This window comes from Colletotrichum karsti (assembly GCF_011947395.1).
Source record: "Colletotrichum karsti strain CkLH20 chromosome Unknown Scaffold19, whole genome shotgun sequence".
NCBI lineage: Eukaryota > Fungi > Ascomycota > Sordariomycetes > Glomerellales > Glomerellaceae > Colletotrichum > Colletotrichum karsti.
The window spans coordinates 919,407-945,237 of NW_024065919.1; the positions used below are offsets into that span (position 1 = coordinate 919,407).

General features: G+C 57.9%; 8 protein-coding genes across 8 annotated transcripts; 4 read left to right on the forward strand and 4 right to left on the reverse strand.

Annotated features, from left to right (window-relative positions):
* Positions 1 to 2,228: 2,228 nt before the first annotated feature.
* CkaCkLH20_06590 (histone deacetylation protein rxt3) lies at positions 2,229 to 5,704 on the forward strand (the record flags this gene model as incomplete). The annotated part of the gene is made up of 4 exons (XM_038889307.1): positions 2,229 to 3,324; positions 3,410 to 4,032; positions 4,107 to 4,321; positions 4,456 to 5,704. The coding sequence occupies 4 exons, from the start codon at positions 2,229 to 2,231 to the stop codon at positions 5,702 to 5,704; spliced, it is 3,183 nt and encodes a 1,060-aa protein (XP_038745605.1).
* Positions 5,705 to 5,971: 267 nt separating this feature from the next.
* Positions 5,972 to 6,436, reverse strand: CkaCkLH20_06591 (uncharacterized protein; the record flags this gene model as incomplete). Its single annotated transcript, XM_038889308.1, has 1 exon — positions 5,972 to 6,436. The coding sequence occupies one exon, from the start codon at positions 6,434 to 6,436 to the stop codon at positions 5,972 to 5,974; it is 465 nt and encodes a 154-aa protein (XP_038745606.1).
* Positions 6,437 to 8,228: 1,792 nt separating this feature from the next.
* On the forward strand, positions 8,229 to 10,460 carry CkaCkLH20_06592 (uncharacterized protein; the record flags this gene model as incomplete). Its single annotated transcript, XM_038889309.1, has 1 exon — positions 8,229 to 10,460. One exon carries the CDS (start codon positions 8,229 to 8,231, stop codon positions 10,458 to 10,460), a length of 2,232 nt encoding a protein of 743 aa, XP_038745607.1.
* Positions 10,461 to 11,102: 642 nt separating this feature from the next.
* CkaCkLH20_06593 (glycosyl family protein) lies at positions 11,103 to 12,179 on the reverse strand (the record flags this gene model as incomplete). Its single annotated transcript, XM_038889310.1, has 2 exons — positions 11,103 to 11,731; positions 11,825 to 12,179. The coding sequence occupies 2 exons, from the start codon at positions 12,177 to 12,179 to the stop codon at positions 11,103 to 11,105; spliced, it is 984 nt and encodes a 327-aa protein (XP_038745608.1).
* A 1,185-nt stretch (positions 12,180 to 13,364) lies between these two features.
* On the reverse strand, positions 13,365 to 17,264 carry CkaCkLH20_06594 (uncharacterized protein; the record flags this gene model as incomplete). The annotated part of the gene is made up of 1 exon (XM_038889311.1): positions 13,365 to 17,264. The coding sequence occupies one exon, from the start codon at positions 17,262 to 17,264 to the stop codon at positions 13,365 to 13,367; it is 3,900 nt and encodes a 1,299-aa protein (XP_038745609.1).
* Positions 17,265 to 20,161: 2,897 nt separating this feature from the next.
* Positions 20,162 to 20,980, forward strand: CkaCkLH20_06595 (uncharacterized protein; the record flags this gene model as incomplete). The annotated part of the gene is made up of 1 exon (XM_038889312.1): positions 20,162 to 20,980. One exon carries the CDS (start codon positions 20,162 to 20,164, stop codon positions 20,978 to 20,980), a length of 819 nt encoding a protein of 272 aa, XP_038745610.1.
* Positions 20,981 to 22,259: 1,279 nt separating this feature from the next.
* CkaCkLH20_06596 (uncharacterized protein) lies at positions 22,260 to 24,047 on the forward strand (the record flags this gene model as incomplete). Its single annotated transcript, XM_038889313.1, has 1 exon — positions 22,260 to 24,047. The coding sequence occupies one exon, from the start codon at positions 22,260 to 22,262 to the stop codon at positions 24,045 to 24,047; it is 1,788 nt and encodes a 595-aa protein (XP_038745611.1).
* An 878-nt stretch (positions 24,048 to 24,925) lies between these two features.
* CkaCkLH20_06597 (uncharacterized protein) lies at positions 24,926 to 25,768 on the reverse strand (the record flags this gene model as incomplete). Its single annotated transcript, XM_038889314.1, has 1 exon — positions 24,926 to 25,768. The coding sequence occupies one exon, from the start codon at positions 25,766 to 25,768 to the stop codon at positions 24,926 to 24,928; it is 843 nt and encodes a 280-aa protein (XP_038745612.1).
* Between the last annotated feature and the right edge of the window lie 63 nt (positions 25,769 to 25,831).

The following is a 25,831-nucleotide window of genomic DNA, read 5'->3' on the forward strand; positions in this document are numbered from 1 at the left end:
CCCACGAAAAAAAGTCCCATTTCATGGCGGCCACCAACAAGTCTTCAATCTCAAGCACGCCGAGGAAATGAATAGGCGCTATTCGTACAAACATGGCGCAAACATGGAAATGCAGAAATCGCAAGTCAATGCATGTTGCGAATCCCATTCTAACGGCTTCCGTCTTCAAAACATCACCACTCCTTGATTTCCACTCAACATCATCAACACCAGCCATCGTCATCAATATCGCCGTGCCTACCCGCGACATTGCTGTCATCCCGCATAATTTTGGAAAGAGTAACCATCTACCAAAACCCGTATCCCGTCACATTGGCATTGCGACTGACATATTCCAGACACCATTCAAGGATACACGAGGACCGGCACAGGCGCAGGCACAAGCACACGACAACACACGCCACCCACGCACGACCTTAATCATTACCCCAACTCGTGCCTCCATTCCCTTCCCTGTCACCAAGCAGATGCTGCTCCGCACGACCACATGAACCTTGGCTACCCTCACCAAATCGAAAAAGTCACACACCCTCCACCAAACAACACCAGCAACAAGACAACCACGGTGCCAGCGGCTAGGAATCAGCTAGCTACAGCTCCAGCCAGCCCTTCCCGCACCGCGCGACTCGCCCTGGATTTCGTCTCGGGACTCTCGAGTAACACCACCACCACCACCACCATCACCGAGTACAGAGCACAGAGTACCTCAGTTCTGCATGCCAGAAGCTGCCATCCGCGGTACCTGTTGATCCATCTGCCATCCCGCCCTCCCCTCCCCTCCCCTCCGCACTCCCCGTCGTCGCCATCACCGCTAGTTTCCTGCTCCTGCAGCCTGAGCCTGGGCTCTGCATGTTCCCCCTCCATCAAACATTCTGCATTTGTTTGTCCTGTCCCCTCCTTTGCGGTCTGGTCGAGTCGTGCATTCTGCAGCTCCGACGCTTCATCTTATCGTCACCGCAACACCCCCGCGCATCATCAATCATCAATTCTGCTGAACACATCCAACTCTTAGAGAGACACAGCCAGTCAGATCGTTATCCAGGCTGCCCACTCTCCACACAATCAGATGCTTGACGGCAGCACTATTATCTGCCAACGGACGGACGCGCACTAAGACCCTGCGGTCCGTCTCTTCCTGCATAAGCTTGAGCCCTCACTAGGGTCCTCGATCGTCTCGCACACGTCTTTGTCCCTTGCGCTTGACGCTTGACACTTGTTCTCCCCCTCATCTGCTCCTTGCTGCTCCGCGCCGTTCAGAAAAAAGCTCTGCGTTCGTCGTCGTCGTCGTCGCCGCCACCTTTGCAGCTTCGTCCTGCAGCTGCGGCTACGACTCGGTAGAAATAAGCAACCAGGATACTTCAAGCCACCAAACTCGATAATCCTCGAGGCGGCCTGTGATTCTGGTTCGGGCATCTGATAAGAAAAACAGAGTACCTACATGTGACTACTTCAGTACATCTCCATCCGTCGGAAACCGCAAACCAAAATTCGACCCTCGCAATCCCGACTTCAGCTCAAAACAACACAAGACCGTCCGATTCCTGACCGACTCGCGGCAAGGAAAACAACAACCCACCCCGGGCGCGGCCGCGGCGCATCGACATCATCGTTTCCCATCAACGGGGGCCACTGTCTCACTAGCGCGAACGAACCTCCCCCGGCATCCCTGTCGCGTTCCGGCTGATTTGCGCCCATTTGCCAGCAGCGGCCCCATGGTCACGCAGCCACCCAAGTCACCAAGGACACCACACCCAGACAGGGTCCCTGTCCATCCCCGGCCGAGCGACCAGGAAGACGACAGGGCCAAGAGAAAAGGAAGAAGAAGAAAAAAAACGAAAACTGAGGTGTGAGGTGTGAGCACAAGCACACAAGCTGTTCAATGCCAGCAGCCGGCCCAGCCCAGCTCCACCCAAACAGGATCCGACCAGGGGAATCCAAAATAATTCTGCCGTCCGTGTAACAACAGTGTGTCGCGATCATCCTCTCTAGGCCAGGCGACACACCCTCCCTCTCCTTCTTCTCTCTCTTCTCACACACGCACCTGTGGCATGACGCCTTGTCGACTCGACCTCACTCACTATCGATATCGCGACTTTCGACGCCTGCATCGCCGAACGTCCTCCTCCGGTCTGCTTCAGCTCGACTTGCGATCGCCTCCACTGCGTCGTCACGCAGCTCTACCTATGCGCAATCCACCTTGTGGGCTCTTGAGCTAAAAACTCGGCGCGATGGATCCAAGACAGCCGCCACAGCACCCCTTCTCGCGCAATCCTGCATCGCAGTACAGTCGCTCTCCTTTCCCTCCGAACCAAACGAACACCTCAACGCCGAATCAGTCTCCTTTCCCGCCCGCGTCGTCACATCAGCCCCCGTCGAACCCTCCCTATGCCGACCACCAGCGAAGATCCTCCGAAACTCATTATTACGGCCCGGGCCCGAGATCATATCCCCAGGACCAGGCCTCTGGCCCTCCTCCTCCTCCATCCGGTCACTCTCGACACCCGAGTTCGTCCTCGCTGCCTCCCGGCCCCCCGATGAACAGGAACATGCCGCCCCCGGCTTCTCCTCCTCAGCCGGGGAACCCGCAACCGCCTCATCATCACTACGGGCTGCCTGCACCGAGAGGCCCGCATCCCAACGCGGGCCATCCGACCTCATTCCCGGGCGGTCGCGAGCTGCCGGCACTGGGGTCGATCCCGAGAACGGGCAGCACCGGCAGCTCTATGTCGATATCGTCGATGCTTGGAGCACCGCCTCCTCAGAGGGACTCTCAACCTCCTCCATCGCATTACGGTCCTCCTCCCGCAACCGGCGCGAGCTCAGGGCCGACTTTTGCACCGTCTATACAAGCGTCGCCGAGGATGCACTCGGCTTCTTCCGAGTACCCGCCCTCGGGATACAGGAGACCTCAAACGCCCGACCTCGGCCGTCCTTACGATCCAAGAGGCAGCGCCGCCGCATCGCCGCAGGGCGCTTACTCGACGACACCAGAGGTTCAGCGATATGGTACACCACAGGGGGTTTATCATCAACGCGGGCCCTCCGCACAGGATGGAAGAGACCCGAACCGCATGCCCCCTGGTCCTCCTCCGAGACCCACGAGCCAACCGAAGTCTTTCGCTACAATGCCTCCGAGACCTGTTGATATGGGCCGCAACAACGGCCCGGAGGAGATGTATCAGCGTCGCGAGGAGATGCCCAGAGGCGCGATGGAATACAATCCCGAACGAACCGGCCTGAAAGCGATGGGTTTCGACGAACGATACCGCGTTGAGCGAGAGCGTCGCGAGGAGCTTGAGTTCAGGGAACGAGAGAGGAGAGAGCGTGCGTATTCCGGGGGCGAAGGAGGGCGCGGTCCTCAACCTCACCCGGGAGGGCCTCAACAAGGTCCTCCTCATGGCGAGTTCAGGCCTCAAGAAGTGCCACGCGGTCAGCCGCCTCCGCCATTTAGCCGCCCACCCGAACATCGAGAGCAAGGTCCCTGGCCGCCTCGGCAGCCTCAGCCGTTTGAGCAGTCTAGGGTGCCTTACGATCCTGCCGGCCTGCACGCACGACATCAAGAGTATCCTCCTGCCTCCGCTCCCAACTTCCCGAATCAGACCCATCCAGCGACAGCTCCTCAATATCAACAACCACCGCACGCAGATCGGTTTGCTCCCCCGAATCATGCTCAACAGCCCCTTCCTGGACAGCCACCCCAGCCTCAGCACCAGCCCTTTGAATCTCCAGAGCGGCAACGGGCCGCCCACCTTCCTCCTCAGTCACAGCCGCCTCCGGCACATCGCCGCCCGGCGGAGGAAGGGCCACCACCACCGTCGGTTGCGTATAGCGCAGCTCATGGCACTCCAATCTACGACTCCCCGCGCAACCGACCTGCCGATGAACATCCCAACAATGCGCAAAGGCACTTACTGGCGGTTCAAGAGGCCAATCGCAAGGGTCGCGTATCCCCTCTGCCGCAGGCAGTTCAAGGCGCCCAGACACAGTTACCAGGCCCGGCTGGAGAGCCCGGTATCAAGAGCGAATTCGGACGTATGTTCTCTGGAATCGGCAGCGGTGTTAGCGGCATTGGCGGGGTCTCTAGTCCAGTCACTGCAGGGGCCCAGCTGCCATACACCAACGCGAGTCTTGCACGACGCGACGAGACCGACAGTGCCGCGCATGAATCCGGGCCTGACGCTGCACCGAAGGCACCGCGTGAGGGAGCCAAGGGCAGGAGGAGAAAACTCAAGGAAGAAGACAACAAAGGTGACGATGACAGCACGGGTCGGCTCACGCCAGTCAGTGGGGCCAAGCGTCCCAAGACTCATCATCACCACCAGTAAGCATCATCCCATCTTCTGGGGGCATATCTATGATAACTAACAGCGATAGCCACCATGGTCACAGTCACGGTCACGCTCATCGTCACCACCACCGACATCCCACTAATAATGCTAACGCTCCTGCGCCCAGCGGCGCGACACCTTTCAAAAACGTCAAGGGAACCACGACGCCCGTTCCGTCTCCGACGGGGCTTGCCAGTGACCTGCCGGCTGTTCACTATCACAACGCACCTCGACCAGCGAACCAGCTCGCCCATCAAACGAAGGAAGCGCCGGCGAAGGCAGCGGTGCAGAGTCCAACTGCCGTCATTCCCCCGAAGACGAAAACGATTGTGAAATCTCAGGCGGTACTCGAGTGGGTTGCTGATCGGCCGCGGACTCACTTGGGCGACGTTCTGTACGAACCGGAAATCAAGCCTGCGAGGCAAATACCGAATGTTGTCTCGGACCGCGGTTTCTCGACGACGCCGACGCCGCTTCCCTGGCACATGATCAAGGACAAGGAGAACTGCACACTCACTGTGAAGGTGCCGAAGATCCATCTCACCCATGTATCGAGACAGGAGATCACAACGCGACGTGCGTTGTGGGGTACCGACATCTACACCGACGATTCCGATATCATTGCCGCCTGCATACACGGCGGCTGGATCCGAGGCGCATGGCCCAAGGAGGTTGACACGGATATGTTGGATCTTGACCGAGGCCTCGACGCTCCCGAGAAGGATGTCCCCGCGAATAAAAGACGGAAAGAGAAGGAAAAGGAGGAAAATGCCAGGCAGGAAGCGAACATGGCCACGTTCCTTGACAAGCCACCGAAGACTGGGCCTGTCAGCATACAAGCCGACCGGGATATGCACGTATCTGTGTTGATACTGCCACGACTGGAGAAGTACTCCAGCACGACAAGGTTTGGCATTCAGTCGCGCGCTTGGGGAGGGCGGGTCAACGGGCGCATGTCGATTCACGACGGGCTCAGCTTCCAGATTATGGGCATCCGTTGGGTGACGAACGGCGCCGGTACTCAAGCCCGGCTTCGCGGTAAGGGCCGTCGAGAGCGCATGCGTCGGGCCATGGGCGAGATGAATGCCGCCAGTCGTGGTCTCAACGGAGCCGAGGTGGAGCGAGAGAAGCAGCGGCTCGACAAGATTAGGGGCGAGATAGTTTCTGGTACGTGGTGGAAGCGCGACGAGGCGCGCGAGAATGGTGTGGGCAAGGAAGAGAAAGTCCCCAGCGAGGGTGACAAGGAGAACAGGCCAGCAGACGAACGGCTCCCTGATCGGGCAACTAACGGTGTCACCATTGGTGCGGCGTCGGATAAGGCCGACAAGATGGATGTGGATGAGAACACGAAGAAAGTCGATGCTCCGACGTCATGACGTATCGGAGCTGGTCTTGGATATAGAAAGGCGCCGAACAAAAGCCGGTGAATGATTAAGCAAGGTGCGGAGGTGTAGGAGTAGCATGGTTATAATACCCAATTCCTTCGAGCAAAGTGTGGTTTGAGAAGTGTAATGCAGCATTTGGTATCTCGTGACTGTTCTTTCCTCGTACTCTTCAACTCTATCATACACGCCCTTCTAGCAATTCCGAAGTCTACACCATCTCACAGTCCATCCCCATCACGACGAGCTCTCCATCACCTCTCAAAAGTCCGTCACGCGGCCGTTGTAGCTCCAGTCGCCACCGGAACCCCACCTCAAGGGCTCCCTCTTGGGCCCGCCGACCTCGCCGGTGCGCGGATTCACGTCGCCCTCGAACTCGGCCGGCGCGCCGCGGACGTAGGCCGGGTGCATCGTGTCCTCGTCGCTCGAGGAGATTGTGGGGTTGGCTGGTTTGTTTGTTTCGGGAGTTGCTTCGGCGGCGACCGTCTCGGTGGTGGTTGTGTTGTCTGCGGCGGTTGTGGCCTCTGAAGCGGACGGGTTGGCGTAGTCTTGGAAGGCGCTCGACACGGAGGCCGCGCGCTGGAGGCGCTCGAACTCGGCTTGTTGGTCGGCGGGGAGGCGGGGGGGCGCCGGGCCGCGGGAGAAGGAGGAGGAGAGGCGGGATGGAGTTGGTTTGAGAGGGGTGAGGAGGGTTGTGAGGGGGCGGAGGCGGAGGAGGCGGGACATTTTGACGGGTTGGGTTGTTTTTGTTTGTTTTTGTTTGAGTTTGTTCGTGGGGGGTTGTAGGTTGTTGTCGGTTTGGGTTGAGGAGCGGTTGGTGGTGTCGGTGACTGGTGGAAGTGAAGTGATGATGGAGGCGAAAATGGTCGGGATGGAAAATGTCATTTGAGTCCCTTTGGGACCGCGGCTTCCGTCGTGGATCCACTTCTTTTTTAGGCCGGTGGCGGAGGGCGGGCCGAGGGGTGCACGGACCGGGTGTTTTTGGAGGTGGCGGGGCCGAGGGTTTTGGCGGTCACAGTAAGTGTGTAAGTTGATGACCATGACAATTTTTGGTGTTTTGATTTGATCCTTGTCGGGCTTGATTTACTGGGAAGTTGTAAGTTTATGTGTATAGGGATGGAATGTGGTGATTTTGGGATTGGGGGCTGAAGCACTTGCTGATATCCGCTGGTTCATGAGGCATGTCAGTTTGTGATACCAGTGATTTCAACTGGTTAAAGTACCCGAAATGCCGATGAGACTGAGATGTAAAACTGAGAATAGAGTCGATTGTCGACTAGAGTGATATCCTTATCGTCCAAATTCCTTGTCTGTTTTGCCAACTCATCGCCACGTTCTCTGCGTACCCTGCAGACAGAGAACAAGCCAAATTCATGTTGATGAAGAAATTCCTCATCACTTGCAAGTCAAACATAAGATCTCGTAATACCGACGAATCTTTTGAGTTCATTTCGTCTGGTTACATGCGTGTCTTAAACAGGTGTGTTACGTAGGGGACGCGATGTCGAGATGACGATGCATGGCCGGCCTGCGAATTGGCTTTACTTTGGCGGCATAGGAAGAAGACTGACTTCCTGCTGTTTGTTTTCCACGTCCCCTTCATCCCTCTGCGGTATATAAAGCGCCGTGCCCATCGTCGACTCGACTGCATATTCCGTACTCGTGGTCATTTGATCTACGTTCCCTTATTCCAAGTCCTCTCGTCTCAAGGTATCGTTCTCCCAGTCAGCCAAACACACCCCACACACACATCATTTCACGACGGGCCCTGACGACGAGCCAACTGAAGCCGAGACGGGTTTTCGCAGGGCTCAATGCCGCTTTGCATCATGTATGACGAAACTGCACACGACATGGCGACCGAGGACTCCAAGCCCTGCTGTATGCGCAAGCGAGGAGACCTACCGGAACCAGTTCTGTCGATACCCGGACATGAGGTACAAACAACGAGCGGGCGTAAAACATGGCTTAGATTGGATGAAATTCTAATTGACAGGTCGCCAGCCAAGGATCTGACCTGTCTGGTAGAGTTTGGCAAATCAAAGGTTACTACTTACTTCACATCCATTGTTGCACAGGCATCCATCCATCCATCCATCCCATCTACTTCCACCAAGGTACCTTACCTTGCCTTACCTTACCTTGCCTTGCCTTGCCTCACCTTTCTCCGATTCTTGCCACTTCCACTTCAATTACTTACACCCAACATCCATTCCGTTCCGTTTGGTTCAGCTTCCAATTCATCCCTTCTGGAACCTGTCAACCACCCACCCTCACCCTCACCCTCAACTTCACCTTCACTCCCAGCTTCACCACGTCCAGCACCAGCATCGTCTACCGTCATTTGCCCTCACCTCACCACCGCAATTGCCATTGTCAATCATCGCCCGCGTTTACCGCTGCAGTCGCCGTCATTCGCCATTTTTGCCCTTCATCACGGCTGGACTCACTGCCGTGTAATCGCCTATTATCGACCATTACCGCCGTCGCCAGTAAGACAGCAACCACGACAACCACAATGCCCAGCCTCACCACCACCCCAATCGAGCTGTATGGAGAGATGAACAAGAAGTTCACCCTGTTCTCGTACACGCCCGTTCATCACCACGGCAGTGGACAGTACAATCGCAATCCTTTGCCGCCAAGCCTTCCACGCGGTTATGTCCGAGATTACTCCAAGGCCGCCCGCGAGATCGACAAGCACGCCGAGGTCACACTCAACGGGGCGATCGAAGTCGGCCGCGGCCGACGTTTCCAGATTGTCAGCTGCAAGGTGACGCGCTTCCCGCGTGTGGAAGCTTCGGCGGAACAGCAAGAACCTCTCAGTGAGATGAGAAACAACAAGCGGATCAACCTCGAACGCGAACTCGTCCTCCGTATTTGCGATCCCGAGTACTACGCGAGTGACTTCATGGCGCCTTGCGGCAACGAAGAACTGGCCGAGGGTGACTTCAGCCGTGACTACTGGGCCATGAGGCACTTTCACGAGAGGGGCATCACTGGAGTCGGCTATCTTGGGCCGCGTTTCTACGGCGGCTGGATCCTCAAGCTCCCCGCCGGCACCGATCGCCGAAGAAAGAAGTTGTTCCGATACGTCTACGTCTCAATCACCGAGAAGCTCTACGGATACACCGTTGACGATCTCTGCTTTCGCTCGGGGCCGGGCAACGAGGGCTGGCTCATTCCTCACGACTCGCCGGCCGACTTCGAGAGAGCCGACGGCTCTCTCCGCTGGATCACTTTCGACCAGAAGACTCGCGACAAAGTCATGAAGCTTGTGCTCCACGGCCTTGTCGTCAGCATGCACAACAGCGTCGAGCACCTGGGCTTCGGTCCCGAGGCCGCCTTCGTCACGTACCGCGATGGCAACAAGGACCTGTCAGACGTGCGCGTCGTTCATCTGGGCCATGACGAAACCCAGGTCTGGCGCTTCACAGCAGAAGCCTACGATGACTCGGAAGTTCACTGGATCCAGCAACTTCCCTACCCTCCTCATCCGTTCGAGCGATTTTGTTGGGAAGCATTGGACGATTGGCATGGTTGGATACCCGACGAGGAAGAGTTCGAGGAATGGCTCACCAAGCCGAGCACCTTTGGCCCGCTCGAAGAGGCCCGGGACGTACTTGCTAAGCTGGGCCCCTGGGCCACATGGCCACACGCGTACGCAATGTACTCGACGTTTGCGACTCTTGACCAGATCGAGGACGATGGGTGCAAGAGGGTATCCATTGCGCCTCGCACCGCCGCCTTCTTGTACATGATGAAAGATATGGAAACGCTGCACGCGCTGTGTATGTCTTCGGTCATGGCCCAAAAGTCGTTGAAGAAGTGGGTGAGAAAGTTGGTGCAGAATGCGATTAGTTTGGACGACCCGAGCACCTACCCGGAAACGAAAGAGACGGAGAAGCAAGCGGGGCAGAAAGGGCAAGTACGCCTGCAAGAACTTCAGAAAATGGCACGTCGCCTTTCAGTCAACAATGAGGAGCTCAACAGAATCGTCCGCCAGGGAGCCAGTCTTGCGACTGCCATGGAATCTCTCAGCCTTGGAGAGTCGCGACAGCAAACCCCGCAGCCACCCCGTCCCGCTACCCGAAGCCGCCATCACGCGGGTGCGAAGTCCAGCGGCCACAAGCCCAGCTCGAGCTTTTCGCATACGGCCAGCACTCCGGCGACTCCTACCCGACGTCTCGGCCACGCCGTCAGCTCTTCCAACCCCCGAGAGCGTTCGAATTCCGGTGCCGCGGCACAGCGGGCATCGCTCAACTTGCCTCCTGCGGCGCCGTCTCCGAGCGGCCAGCGCATCAAAGCGAAGCCGAGCAACCTCGACACCATCCCGAGCACCCCCATCACCTTGCTCCATTCGTCGCGCCGTCCCCCGGTTCGGGACCTGGTGAAGGCGAGTAACCCCCCCGAGAGGGGCAGGACTCGGCCTCCTGGCGACACCTCGATCCACAGCTTGGAGGACGCGTCGCCGATGCACGTGGCGAGTACGGATACGTCCCAGAACTTGGAGATCGATGAGCCGCCGCCGCCGCCGGGCGTGTTCGAAGACCAGTCGCAGAGCTTCTCCGAAGACCGGTCGCCGAGCTTCGAGGGCGGGAAGCCGCCGCGGATCACCACCGAGACCGAAGACGAGTCGCAGAACGAGGCCGAAGAGCCGTCGCGGATCGAGTACGCAGACGACTCGCAGAGCTTCGAGCTCGATGTGCCGTCGCACGCGGACGACGAGGACGACATCTACGATCCCTAGACGGTATCGCCACGTTCTTGTCGTCCCCGGCACCACGGAGGGCATTCGCTCTGCCCATTCACCAGACGTGGTGGTGTTGTGTGCCGCGCCGACGGCTGTCGTTTAGTTAGACTCAGAGCTCAGGTCAAGTTAGTTGGAGAGTTTGGAAATGGCAGTTGGATTAGACAGAGGAGTTGGAATGGAAAGGGGTTCAGAGGTAAGCATGTTTGGAAATGCGAGACGGCTTGGGACAAACCATTTGGCGCGAGTGAGGGTCTAGATGTAGATGGCTTGGGGAGCAGATGCGTAGATAGACCATACCCGAAAACCCGGCGTAGCCTCGAGACCTCGGCGACCACCTCCGCGAGGGCCTCGAAATTCAAGAACGTTCTACGCCGAAACCTCTCTCTCTCTCCCCCTCACGCTCGGCCTGACACGAAGTGATCGACATCCCGCGACCAAAGTCACGTTGGTTTCACGCGACGACAAAAGACGGGACCGAGTGAGCCTCTGCGGGCGGAAGGGCCTCGCCATCATGATATTCCGTGACCACAGTCCCCCCCCCCCTTCCTTCAGAGCATGACAGATATCCGGCCGCAACAAAGAGAGCCCGTCAAATACCCAGATCCTCACATCCTTCTCTCAACCCACTCACCGACTCACTCACTTGCTAGGCTCCCCGTACTGATAACTAAACGCGACAGGCGTCCCAAAGTTCGGCGCCCCGTTGCTATGCGTCCCCAGCATCTGCACCATCGTGTACCGGCTATCGTCGCACGCGCCGGCGCTGTTGCTCGTCGCGTGGTACGCGATCCACGTCTGGTCCCCCTTCGGGCTCTGGAAGAAGCTGTTATGCCCCGTCCCGTAGTGCCCGTTCCCGCTGCTCAGCACGCACCCGTTCCCCTTGCTCCACGCCGCCGGGTTCGTCGGCGCCGTGCTCCCGTCCCAGGTCAGCAGCCCGAGGCAGTAGCTCGCGGACCAGCAGTAGGACGCCGAGTAGGCGACGTACGTCTTGCCGCCGAAGTAGAGCGCCGCGGGGCCCTCGTTGACCGGGTGCGAGACGCGCTCCCAGGACTGCGTGGGCTGCGAGATGAGGGCGACGGAGCCCGAGGTGGAGACGGCGTCGTCGTTGAGCTTCTGGATGCAGATGGACTGGTAGGCCGCGCCGTGGAAGCACGAGTACATGAGGTAGTTGCCGTGCTGCGGGGTGCGCAGGACCGAGGCGTCGATGGACCACTCGTCGGCGCCGATGCGGCCGACGTAGGTGTACGAGTCCCAGGGGGTGGTGCCGCCTGTGTTCCGTCGGTTAGCTGCGTGATCGTGGAGGTGGAAAGAAGAAGGTTGTCTGCAGAGAGAAGGACTGTGAGCTGTGACGAACAACGTACCCCTCAAAACGTGCATCCGCTGGTTATCCAAATTCGCGCTCCCGCCCGCGGTGAAATAGATGTACCACCGGTTGTTCAACCAGTGCACCTCGGGCGCCCAGACGTTACAGCACCGCGAGGCGTCGCCGGACGAGTAGACGACCTTCTTGGCCGCCGTCTTGAGGCCCTCGACCGTCGTCGACCGCGCGATCTCCACCGTCGACCACGTCGTCGAGAGGAGGTAGTAGTACCCGTCGCCCGAGTACGTGACGAACGGGTCGGAGCCGCCGGGGCGGCGGATCGGGTTCGTGAAGGCCGAGGAGAAGGGGAGCAGGAGCGCGGCCGTCAGGCCCGAGAGGAGGGTCGTCAGCTTCATCGTGGCGGCGGACGCGGAGCTGGGGAAGGGGTAGGGTGGTGAGGAGGGGGAGGGAGCATGATCGTGGAGGTGGATTTGAAGGGGTTTTTAAAATGTCGTTGACATGATGGGTGGTGGTATGAAAATGCGGCATGTAATTTTCGGCCTGGACCACGATTCGAGCTCTTACCAACCAACCACTGACCCATCGAAAAATCCGAATCCGAAAAAAATCCCATCTTCGACGGCATGTCGCAGCTTCCATTCGCCGTGGCGCGGGATACCGGAACAAAAGAGGAAAAGTCCCAGGTCCCGGCACTATCGGAGGGGACGGCGGATTGGTGGGATTTAACCAACGGAGTCTGGTCCCGGAGCGGGGCCGGCCTCTCCCCTCTCCTCAGATACAACACCACACCACACACCAAAATCACGAACCGCGCGATACAGCACAGCCTGTGGGGGTTCAGATACCGGGATTCGCCAAGCCGCAAAAAAAGCTTAAAATTTCTCCGGGGGATTAGTGCCATGCTCTTGCCTACTCGAGCTGAGGTGCGCCGGTGAATCGGTAGTTCGGTGGTCCGTATGAGATGATTGGAGCGCTTCGTGCGTGTTCAGACTGCTGGGGGTGTGGTTGGGATGCCGCGGGGTCATGTGAGAGAGTCATGTCCGACGCCGTCCTTCAGCTGGGAGGAAGAGGGAAGAGAATATCCGTCAATTGAGGTCTGGGTTGGCGATCGTGATGGTTCTCCCTTTCGTGATACGGCCGCTAGTACAGAGCCAAGAGTTCGCCCCGGGACAAAGTCATAGTAAGGCTTGAACTAGAGGAGACGGGACGGTCTTGGACATCGGATGAACACCCACGGATGTTTAATCGGAAACTTGGTGATGATGTGTTGGAGGCTAGGTACTTAACGTTTTATTCAATTATTCCAGCTCTTGCCACCTTGCCTAAGCACGGCGTTCATTCCCCCATCTCATTACGTCGCATCGTGGTTTGCGTAGCCGGAGCCCTGTACTCTATATCGTCGTAATTCAACTCCCTGCTCCTCGCCTCTGTGTTCAAAGGTGTCACCCAAAAATAATTACGCCGACGCTTCTGTCTGGTATCATTCCCTCGTCGATGGCGGCTTCTCTCGCCGGCACTTCTTTTCGCAAGCTTGACATATCGATGCTGATGGTATCCAAGCTTTACTGACCAAGCCATTCCTAAATGTGGCCCTTGCCAACGACCTCTCGCTGCACCTCTACTTCGCCGCTGTCGGCGGTGAACCGTCTCTCCAACACCCATCTCGTCTCGCCTTCGTCTTCTTCCTTGATGTAAGAAATGCTGTCCGCGGATCCCTTGTGCTTGTGCCCCATGCCGGGTCTCCGCTGCGGCGTCGGGTCGGTCCGTGGCACGAGGTTGGGGTGAACCGCGCTGTCGGGGCTCTTCATCCATAACCCCGAGTGGGAAATGCTGTTGGAAATCGACAGCTCGCCCCCCTCGTCGGACTCCATTACCGGCTCGAACGAAGAGCTGTGGGTGAAGTGCGGCGAGCTCACCACGCCGGCCGGGCTGGTCTGGTTCAAAGGCGGCAGAAGAGGAGCCGGGGATCCGATGGTAGGCACCGACATGGTTAGCGTGGGCGAGCCGGAAGCGCTTCCCGCGTCCGAATCCATGTCGCGGCTCTTAACTGAAAACGCCGAGTTCTTGCGCGCGTGGCCGTTTTGGATGCCCAGGATGTTGGCGCTCGGAGCTGGACCCCATGGCGAGCTCGCGCCGTCCGCCCTCTCTGACCGGGGCGACCCCTCGCGGCTCGAGACTAGACTGGCCTGTGAGCCGCCCCATGCCCTGGAACGCAGCTTCATAAGTGCCGTGAGACTCATGCTTTCGTCGCCGTCCGCCATCATCGCGAGCTGCGCAAGGCCTGGACTCTGTAGACTTGAAGGGCCAGACCCGATGCCATGCGGAATCCCGAGACTCATGATCGAGTTACGGTTGGAGTACTCGGATCGTTCGGTAATAGGCGTCAGATTAGGCTCGCGCGAGATCATGCGGCCAGACTTGCTTCTAGAGACGCCAGAGGGTCCGAAAAACCCTCCGTTGGCGTACTCGAATGGCTTCTCCTCTGATCCAGTCGAATTATCTCTGCTGTGACGACCTCCTTCGATGGGTGCTGAGTAGAACCCGAACTCTTGGCCATACCAACCGTCCTGATCGTTAGCGAGAGCACTGGCGTTTGCTTCGGCGATAAAATCGTCGTAATCAAAGTCGTTGTCGTCTAGGTCGTCGCGAAAGCCGTTGTCATCATAGTCGTCGAATTCGTAGTCGTCTTGCGGCGGTAGGCTATGGGACGATTCGTCGCCGGGCGACAGGATCTCGCTCGGAGGGGGTGACGAATCTCGTCGGAACTTGCCATTGGCGGCAGCTTCAAAGGCAGCCGCAGCGAGAGCGGCCTGATAAGCCTCCATCTTGCCTTGCTCTGCGTTCGAAAAGCTGGAGGTCATGGCCGAAGATGCTTCGTCCGGGCCCAGAACATCGCTTTGTCTCTTGGATTCTTCCGCCGACGGAGCCGGCATGTCGACGCTTAGCGAGGTGTGAGCAGTCGACTGCGAGACGTTGGAGTGGGCAGAGTGTCGCGATGTGCTGTCCGACACTCTCTTGCTACTCCGAGGAGCACCTTCTTGGCCAGAGGTGTCGTTGTCTGCGGTGTCCTGAGAGGTCGTCCCCTCAGCAGTCGTGTCTTGGGCGGTCGGAGCGTTGGCTGCAGCACGAGCAGCCTGGAACTTTGCAAACACGCCCGGAAGTGGGCGACCGTACTTATCGGTGTCGTCCAGATCAAAGATTGACTCGTCAAACGTTGAACCGTCGCCCTCGCCAGCAAAATCGAGTTCATCCAAGAGGCCATTGTCGAAGTAGAGGTCGTCCTTCTTAGGTAGTGGGGGTGGCAGCGGCGGTGGTGGTGGCATACCAGCAGGCAACTCCTGCTGGTTTTGCAGATGTGCCTGCTCCTGCTGTGACTGATCTTGTTGCGCGTAGTCGAGTTCCGGCTCGTGCTGATGCTCCTGGTCAACAATACCCAGTCCCTCGGTTGCATGTTCAGACATAGATTCCGTTGTGTCTGGCTCCGGGACGTGCTCATGATACAAGTCTGGTGTTAGAGATGGCTTCAAGTCTGGTGTATCTCTGGACATGGCAAAGCCGATCACTCTGCCTTCGGCGTCTCTTGGGGTTGCGGCCAGACCTGCGCTGTGCGGGCTTGTCAACGCAGATACCGGGTTCGATCGCTGAAAGACAAAACCAGCAAAGTTTTCCTGGTCGTTGTCGGGGTCGAGCTCGGCGTCGTCGTCAGCTTCGATCTCGACTTCGGGAACGGAGTCGAGGCCTAGCGGGTCGGTACCGCCAGCGTCGAAATCTTCCTCGCCGTCGAGACCGAGGGGATCTGTGCCAGCAGCGTCGAAGTCCTCCTCGTACGGGTAATCGTCGTCAAAGTCATTGCTCATGGGAATTGGCTCCTCCATGCCATCGTCGTCCATCATGGCGTCGTAGTCGAAATCGTCGTCGAAATCGTCAAATCGGGAATCGCGATTCGGGTTTGGAGGATCGGATGTCTTCCTTTCCAGCTCGCGCTGACGATGGCGTTCTTCAAGCAGCTTTTCCTGTTTTGCTGCACCAACCATGTCGAAGCTGAACCTGGAAGATGTACTCTTCATGTGCCGAGGCACGGAGGAGAGCGTATCTTGGGCAGAGAGGGAAACATGTCTGGATCGGTTCGTTCTCGTGGATGGCATTGTCTTGGAGAAGATTGAGGCGCTGATGGACGGCTTCTTAGAGACGACCGATGCAGAGCGCGAAGAAGTGGCAGTAACGTCTTTCGGCGGAACATCGGGTAGAGGCTTGGAATCGAGATTCAGACTGCTTCTCGCCTTGGTGGATGCGACACTGCTGGATGCCGCGACAGTTTGCGAGGCACTGACAGACCCCGAGCGACCGGAATCCGACGCGTTGCTGGCATTTCTGCCGTGTTGGAAGGATGGTGCTGCGCTTTCTCTGGACGACGTCTTTCCCAGGTCCAACTTCTCCTCGTATATCGGTGGTTGTGGCTTCACTGCTGAAGCGACCGGGGGAGTCGATTGATCGCTCGCCGGCACGCTTCGTCTCGATCGCGGGGCGCTGAAGTCGTGAACGCGCGTACCTCTAATACGGGGATCGTAAGAGGGCTCTGCCAGCCTGTTCCCGCCGAGGGGAAGTGGTGACAAGTCGGGCGCATTCTGGCTCGTTTTCCTGCGCATGAGCAGGGTGGACATGGGATTTTTCAGAAAAGGCAGGCCTTTCCTGCCCTTGGGGGCATCGCCGGCGTGGCTCGACATGCGGACGTGTGTCGGTTCGCTCGACAGTCTAGTTCCGGCGGGTCTTCGTCCGGTGGCCGCATAGTTCTGGGCAGGCGGCTGGGATTGAGTCGTCGGGCTGAGGTGCTGGTTCTGCAGGTCGGTGGGCGTCGCGAAGAAGCTGGATTTTGACGACTTCGTGGGTTGAGGTGGGGGTCTCGTCGGAGGGGCCGTATTTATCGGCGGGGGCGGTGCGGGCTTGGATCTCGAGAAGTGACTTTCGTGACCGCCATGATCGATGACGGTAGTGCCGGCGGAATCCGGCGATTGGGCTGCCATTTGCTGCTGCAGCAGCTGCTGTTCGTGTTGTCGTTGCTGCTGCTGAAGCTTTTGGAGCTGTTGCAGTTGTCGCTCGTCCAGCTGCTTGCGCAAGGCGACACCACCGACAAAGCCGGACTGGGAATTGTTTGGCGAGCGCACCGGGACAGGCGGCGTGGGTTCGGACCTTTGGGTGTACGTCTCTTGGATCGCCTTGGAGTCGATGGTGGGTAGGTCGAGGGGCGACTCGGAGCCGGAGGAAGTCGAGGCGACGCGAGTGATCGGGGGTAGAACAGGAGGCAGCGAGGAATTCGTCGTGGCCGAGGGCGACCGGGTATCTGGGCTTGGGGCGGCATCTTGAATGAAGGGAGACTGCTGGGGACGCGAGGGATCCCAGGGAGCAGCAGCGGAGGGTTGTTCGGGATTTGGCGAAGTAGGATTCGACTGGCCCCGTCGATGGAAGCGCAGGTGAGATAGCATCGCGGGATAGGCAGTGAAATGGATGGACGGAGGGGTCAGGCGCGATCCAATCCAATGACGCAGGGATGGCGGGTGGTTGCAGAACAGGAAGCAATTACGATAGTATCGAGACAAGAAGAAGGTGGTGGTGGTGCGGACGCAGAGTCAAGGGATCGATCGCAAGGCAAGGCTCGGTGGAAGTGGAAGCTGGCCCGGGGGTTGCGGTCGACGTCAACAGCGTCAATCTTCAGCCTCCTGTGTGAGACGCAATCATCTCCTTGCAGAGCGAGGGGCGGGCATAGTTTGTGCCGAGGATTCGTACAAAGCAGTCTGTTCGGGGAGTCGATGGTGTTTTGTGGTGAGTACGGCGGCGGCGTGGTGTTGGTGCGTAGGTGTCAGTGTCAGATGGAAAGAATTGGTGTCGCAAAAAGATGTTGGCGTTGGCGTTGGCGGCTAGAGAAAGTGCGCATTGGCTGACAATTGGAAGAAGGAAGCACCTCAGCAGGGACAGAAGCAGAAGCACATGGGTGTCGGTGTCAATGTCACAGCGATGACGGCTTTTGGTATGTGTTCGTAATGGGATGGGGTCTTCAGTAAGCAGAGAAAGGACTGGATGGCAATGTTTGCGACCTGCCACTTTCTTGTTGAGCAGTAATTAGGTATTCGTACCTGACCTTGGCCTTATTGAGACCGTGGTATTGGGTATCTTTTTGGTTGCATGGCTGAACCTTGCGAATGCCTCTCTCTCTCTCTCTCTGTCTCTACGACGAAGTATCTCTCTGTCTTGCCTCAGTTCCGGCCCCCCAACTGGCCGTGCATCTGTAGTTCCAAGGACAAGGTACGTATCATTTCTCGGTGCCCGGACTGGCGTGCTGCAGTCGGTGGATGTCAGTCGCGTCATCTTTGGATCTTAGGCTTTCTGCCCGTCAGTCTGTCCGCCTTGTTGGGGCCAATTTAATTATTACCTGCATCTGCACGACTTCGGCCACTTCAAGGTTCCATGAGCCGACGAGATAAGCTGGCAAACATTCAATCATGATTACTGTCGAAACTGCCGACTGAGGGTCGATGCTCCTTCATTCCACCTGGCAACCTGGGCAACCGGCGATAATCACATCAGAAACGCTCCGAAGCAAATTTAACTGGGACCCTGCTTGAAGCAACCGCTGGATCCTCTCTTCTGGTACCGGGTCTATCCTTCACATCGCAGCGGCCCCGTTTTCGACTTGCCGAACCGCTGCATCTCCGTCACGTCGCCACGTGATGGATGCTACGTCGACTCTTCTCCTTCGTCTTGAGACCACGGACCGTTCACCGCGTGCTCACCGGCCCAGTCCCAAACTCTGGAAGCCTCTTTGACTTGAGCCGTGGGAGAGGTGCATATCCGCTCTCGAAGGATCAGACACAGAGCACAGCTGAGAAGAATATCCATACGTACGCCCCAAGCGCCGAGTAATTAAATGAAACATTCACAGTGAGCATTCCTCGCTGTCGTTCGAGTCCAAAACCAGTCAGCTAAGATTTTCAGCAGCTTCGCTTTGCCCGGATCGTGGGGGTTGCAGCCATGGATCAGGGACCGACCCGATCCTCCACGTACAGTGTTTTCAGAACTGTGCAGGCAAAAAGTCGGTGGTGAGGCCTGCTACGCACTGTATCCAAACTGTGGCAGTTATTCGCCTTCCACGCTTTCAATGCATCACCAACATTCATCCTCCAACAGCTACCATCCATCACGAAGATCATACTGCCATCCCATCGCTACTTTCGAATCCTCCCGCCTGACCTTCCAAAAACAGCCAATACCAAGACAACCAGATCCTTCCCACATCCCTTGATCAGCGCCGCCTAACCAAATGGCGAGACAGTTATGTCGCATTTTCTCAGTCGCAGCCGCGGCATCCATCAATCACTAGGTCTGACACCAGCGGCACATCGTTCCGACAATAGTTGCTCCCATCAACGGGACCGTCCCGAATGGACATCAAGATGCTGCAGTCGGCATCTTGCATCTTTCGCGACCCAGAGAAGCATCTCCAGTGCTGACGCCAAGTGGTCCATCACCTCGAGCCCTTCCACATCGCGAAAACCGACAATCACTCCACCAACGGCTTGTAAGACAAGCATCCGTCACAGGACTCGCAGCTGTAACGCCTCGTCTCGCCGCTAGATCCCAGTGGCGTCCTAGGCGGGCGCGCCGCATGGCCCGGCACCAGGCACCGCTCACCCTACCCGCAACGTTCCCGACAGTTTCCACGACGCGTTGTTATCCAGGGTCCATCTCGGCAGGTCCCGACGTCAGCCCTCCCAGGTGATCCGGGATAAAGGGATCTCGGGGATTTTGGGCGAGAAAGTCGATTCTCCAGTCGAGGCTTTTGGCTTCCATCGGCTCCAAGCTACCGTCTCAGGGCTCGTCTTCGGAAGGGGTATCCCTTGCAACACTTCAAAGCTCGCTTTCTCGAAGCTTTTGAGACGCCATATGCCTCATTCGAGTACAGCTGCCAGTGCAGCTGTGACACAATGCGTTTGTCCTGGTCGTTCCCTTGTCACGGACTTGATGCTGAACAAAGCCCTTTAGTCTGTTCTACTCCAACAACACAACATCACCATCTAGCATCAAAGCTCTTTATCAGCCTCAATAATTGAAGACGGACACCTCGTTCTTCTGCGCCATACAATCTCTTGTTAGCTTCTTGACAAAGCTTAGTGACACTTGTCACTGTTCTCTTCCATTGTTTCCCATCTCCTAACCTGTTCGGCATTGAAGATGGCCATTTCGAGGTTATATATGACTTCTCAAAAGCATCATCATCTCAGCGTTTTGCTCCATCACTCCAATCAACAACACAGCAAATACTAACAACGTACCGCGCAAAACCTCACTCCAAACACAATCTAACAAATCAGGACCACCAGCCGAAATGTGCAAGAAACTCTTCGAACTCCGGCGCTGCCTCTCCACTGCCAACGGCGGCTGCGACAAGTACTGGGCCGAGATCATCGGCCACGAAGGCTGCGGCGGCGGCTCCCACGGCGGCATGCCCCAAGCCGACTGCCGCTGCGCCTGGGCCGGCTTCGAGAGCCTCGTCAGCACCCAGGTCAACCGCCACGAGTTCTACATCCGCCGCGCCATAATCTGCCCCCGCTGCCTGCACCGCCAGGACCTCGACCGGCTGCGCGCCGAGGCCGAGCGCGAGCAACGAGGTGAGTTCTCCGAGAGCATGCGCTCCACCATGTCCACCGCCGAGAGGAACCACGCCCTGCAGATGACCGAGCTGGAGAACAAGGTGTACTACGGCCTCTGGGACGCCGTCCACAACCTCACCGGCGGCCTGGCCCGCCACGCCGACACCGTCTGGGAGGGCATCGAGACGGCGCTGTACGGCCACTTCGGCGTCACGGGGCTGGCGCAGACTCCGGTCCAGGGCCTGGTTGCGACTCTGCAGGACGCCAAGAAAAGCCTGGTCGATCACGTCAAGAAGACCACGCGGGAGATGGCGACCGGGCTCGTTGGGTCGAGGGATACCCGCGAGGTCGACGAGGAGGATAAGAGGTTCGAGGAGAAGGAGAATGAAAAGCGGCAGGAGGCAATGTTGAGGGCCGTTGAGGCTGCCGAGGCCGCTCATCGCGAGGCTGCTTCTGGTACCCCGAACGCCCCGAACGCCCCGTCGCAACTCCCGTCGCCTATGCCGGACCGGGTGCAATCTGACATACGGTTCGCGTCCCCGATGAGTGAGTGATTGTGTGAATCATGTGTCTGGTAAGTGCGTCTCTTTAGGTTCGAGGTTATCTTTTGGGATAGAACGGTTTAGTAAGGTGTTTGAATGCAATTTCCTTGAACTTTCGTTCCGTGGTCATATATGTGAATCAGAAGCAATTCATCCCCCAGCAAATCTCCTCAAGCACGGCCAATTCACAAACCATCAACCACCTCAAACCCAGGATAGATCTCAGCCTCTTCCGCAACACACGTCCTGCAAATGAGCTCTCAAGGGTACCGTCGAACCCGTCAGCCGTCAAGCGCCCCGCTTACTGCTTGACGACACAACCCCTGCAACCCGTGACTCGCTAGAGAGGGCTGACCACACCGCTCCATAAGCCCACGAATCGCGAGCACCGTCACGAACCTGGACGGATTCCAGGTTCGACACCCGGGCGTTGTGGCAGAGTGGTCTAATGCGCAAGACTAGAAATCTTGTTCCTTCGGGAGCGTCTGTTCGAATCAGGCCAACGTCGATATCTTTTGTCTTTTTTGGGTTGTGTTGGTGTTTTTGCTGTTCGTTATGGTGTACTTCTTCACTTTTTCTTGAGCAAGGTGTTCTTGAATCATCTGTTTAAGGGCCACATCTTCATTTTGCTAGAATGAGTATGAAATGAACTTGTCTTCACTATGAGCCGGGGTAACGATGAATCTTTGAGGCCTTGATGGACAAGACCGTGTCGTTAAAGCCACTTTTGGTCATAACCTCGCTGGACAACAATCCGTCTTTAGACTTTTCCAAAGGCTCAGTTGTCTCCGACCTTGGGCACTGTCTTTGAAGTTCAAAAAGGTCCTTTGATTTCTTACGTCGACGACTTGAAGAATGCCTCGACTCACAAAGAGCATGTCAACAATGAAAAGCATTGTCACAAACCAAGTCTCGGGACAAGAGAGCCATGTGAAAAACTTGCAATGGCCTTTTATCTTCTCGGTATTGGCAATGCTATCTCGAACAACCTCGAACATAAGGGTGTCCCTCAAGTCCTCCTCCAGACAATGAAAACAATGGACATCTCGACGCCTGATTCCATATCCCCCAAACGAAGAAAGAGAAGCACCAAGGCAACTCATCTCCAGCCTGCTAGGCAGCTCTCGACCGACTAGACCATAAAGTATCCTCAAAACCCATCTCCGTCTTCGCTTTGCGTCTCATACCAGAAAAGCACCCTTCCTCTTAGCCAGACACCTCTCAAACTTACTTCCATCGCCGCCAACCTTGCCGTCATACCGTCTCCGATACCCTCCACTTACCTTATAAAATGTGCTGGACACTCCTACCACAGTCCCTCTGCATGCACTGCGGCACCCACGTCAACTTCGCAAACCTCCAAGACCCCTGCGACCTCGTCATTTCTGAGTCTTTACCGTTCGGCGCTTGTGGCGACGAGAGCTATCGCGTCGTGCTCGGTCCGGAAGACGCGGCGTGTGACATCTGCCTTATTCCGGAAGACTACTTCGATAACATCTTCAACGATCAGGATAATACCGAGTACTCACCGGCTGTTCAGACTGAATCATACCCAGGACCGACGAGCTTCGGAGGTGCTCGCGGCAGTAGAGTTGCAACACCCTTCGCTCGCGGCAGCTCATTTCGCGGCCAAAGGCAACGATATAACGGCTCGAGGCATAACCCAAAACTATCAGCCACGATGGCATCACCCTTCCAACCCCAGAACGTCACCCCCGCCAACCCGGGCCAAGTGAACCTTCCTCGAGGACGACCTCAGACCAGGATTCCCCCCCAGGGCCAACGGCGATCCCAAACACCCTACCCACCGACCTTCATCTCAGACTCCGATCCCTCACACTCCTCCTCGCCCCGATCCAACACCGGCGGCGCCCGCCTCTCCTCCTCCTCCAACTACACATCCAGCGACGAACACAGCAGCAGCCTCAACAGCTCAACCCCCCCAACTCATCCGCGCCTCACCCTCCCCGGCGCCAACTCCCCCTTCGGCTTCGGCTACACCCCCGCCCTTCGAGTCCCCAACCCATCCCCGGCGACCACCTCCTTCCTCTCCGCCTACCTCAACCCCCCGACCCAACACCACCTCCCGCCCCTCCCCTCCGCCGAGGCCACCGACGAGGCCTGGGTCCCCGCGGAATGGTCCCCCGCCGTAGCCATGCCGTCCGGCCTCGCCCACGAACTCGACTACACCACCGCGGACTGCGTCTTCCGCCGGCACCGCGTGTACTTCATCGCGGGGCTGGACGGGACGCTGCGCGACGGCACCGTCATCGTGGTGAAGCCCGACGGCCACGAGGCCCACGTCGTCGAGTACGAGCTGTACGAGAGGACCTCGGCGGCGGTCAACCGGCGCGAGGACGAGCGGGCGAGGTGGGCGTGCGAGAAGGCGAGGCAGGAGCGGATCACGGAGGAGAGCGGGAGGAGGAGGAGGGGCGTTTGTATTTATCACCCGTGTCGCGTGGCGGGGTGCCGGAGGTGGCACGAGGAGGGGCAGCATCGGCCGCTCACGCCGGGGAGTATGGGGGCGTTTTTGCGGGCGAATCGGAGGGTCGAGGAGGAGCATCGGGGAAAGGAACGGGGGACGGGGGTGAGGTTTGATGGCGATGATGTCTTTGGGGGTGGGGAGGAAAAGGATGGCGAGCAGCTTCGTGGAGCTGGTCCGTCGCGCATCGTTCGGACTCCGTCTCCACGGACTCAACCACCGAATACGCAAGACGATGAGACGCCCTCGACGATTCACCTCAGCGCCGGACACAACCACAACCCCACACGGGCACCGGTGCGGCTCGTCGAGAGGGACGGGGAGGTGCGGAGGAGGCCGATGAGGGACCCCGCCGCGATCCTGACGGGCTCGCCCCCGCCGGCGCCGCGTCCCCGCCGGTTCGCTGCCGCTCGTCCGAGCTCATCTCCGTCTGGGCAGACAACGGAGCAGGGAAGTAAGCCGTACGAGGCCGAGCCTGAGGATGACCGCAATGCGATGAAGCTTTTGGATGACGGGCTTGATTTGGCTGACTTGCGTATCGGGGAAGACGGCGAGGCTGAGTTGCGGCTGGAGAACGATGAAGAGGAGACTTACTGATAGGATGCTGAGTCCGTTTCCGGGCGAATACTGTATAAGGTTTTTGAGATGAGATGTAGACTAGAAGGATGAGGGCACATGAAGAATTGGCTGTGTCTGGATGGCTTCGGCATGAGCGATTTAAGCGTCGTGTAAGTTGCGATCCAAAAAATCGTCATGCCGCGAAAATGCGATGAATGACTCTGTTATGAGAAGCATTCCTTACCCATTACCAAAACATCCATCCCCGTCAACCAAGAGCCAGCCACGTGTGATCCCATGTCCCGGCCGAAACGCATGTGAAGCTTGATTCTCCCCCGCTATCATCACATGAGACGAACCGATGAGACGAACCACTCGCCCGGAAGACATAGACACACGACACACATGCACACGCTTTCTGAGGAAGTACTTATCTCATCACAGGAGCACACACTGAGCGATTGGGAAAGCAGAGTCGTAGGATGAGTTTATGTCGCATTAAGAAGCAGACACTAGGTATATTTGTAAGCCGAGGGAGGGGAGGTATGTAAATCCCCCCCGCCCGACCATGTTCGTTCGATATCCGAGATATCTGCACAATGTCCAAAACAAAATTTGGCGGCGGGGCCATCGGATAATAGATGGTGTCGTGATGCTGGAAAAGATTCAGCCTCGCCGACCAAAAAGAGCCCCGAAAGAAAAAGAAAGGTATCCCGTTTCCCAATTGCGCCGTCAAGAAGCTGTATATGCGATGTATGTAAAAAGCAAGTAAATTGATCGTCGAGGCGGGCCTTGGGAAGAAAAGCGAGAATCGAGACCCCCTCCTTTTTCCCCGACAACGCAACCCGGGTTTTTTGTCTGTTTTTATCGGTGGAACCACGTCCACAGAGATGAGAGCGTATTCTCTCGGTCTCCGCTTAGGCGGTGAAGTTGTCGCCGAGGGTGACGTCGAGGTGGGCGTTGTAGTAGCCCTTGCAGCCGACACCGTCCTCGGCCTCCATGCCGGGCATGTAGGCGCCCTCGTTGGAGCCGTCGGACTTGACCCAGGAGCAGGTCTTGCCGTTGGCGGCGACCTTCATGCCGTAGTAGGCCATGTTGGAGGCGCCGGCGACGAGGACGGAGGCGTCGGCGCCGGAGTTGCCGCCGTTGGGGGTGGAGCCCCAGTCGAACTCGAGCCAGGTGCCGGCGAACTGGCCGATGAAGGTCTTGGGGACCTCGGAGCCGGGGCCGCAGGCGCAGGAGCCCTGGGAGTCGGCCTCGAAGGCGACGTTCTTGGACTGGCCCTCCTTGACGGTGAAGGTGAGGGCGGCGAACCAGGCGCCGTCGATCAGGCCCTTGGGGCCGATCTTGTTGAAGCAGGAGCAGGAGTAGGTGTCCTTGGAGGAGGTGAAGGTGGTGGTGTAGTTGTAGAGGCTCTTGATGGAGTCGTCGACGATCTGCATGTTGCAGCCCCAGGAGTCCTCGGTGCCGGTGTTGCCCGAGTAGGCGATCTGCTGGATGGTGGCGCGCTTGGTCTTGCCGGAGCAGAAGGGGACGTACTCGCCGGTGGCGCCGCCGGTCGCGGACGGGGTGGCGGCGGCGGTGGCGGTCGGGGTCGCGGAGGAGGACTGCTGGGGGAGGATGTTCTTGAAGAAGGTCAGGTCGCGGGGCTCCTCGGTGCGGCGCTCGTGGAAGCGCTGGTGGCCGTGGAGGGAGGGGTGGGCGGACACGCCGGCGGAGAGGGCGGCCGAGAGGGCGACGATGGTGTTGGTGAGCTGCATCTTGACTTTCGGTTTGTGTATCGTCGTGTGAGAAGGGAGTGAGGGAGAGACTTCGTCAAACTT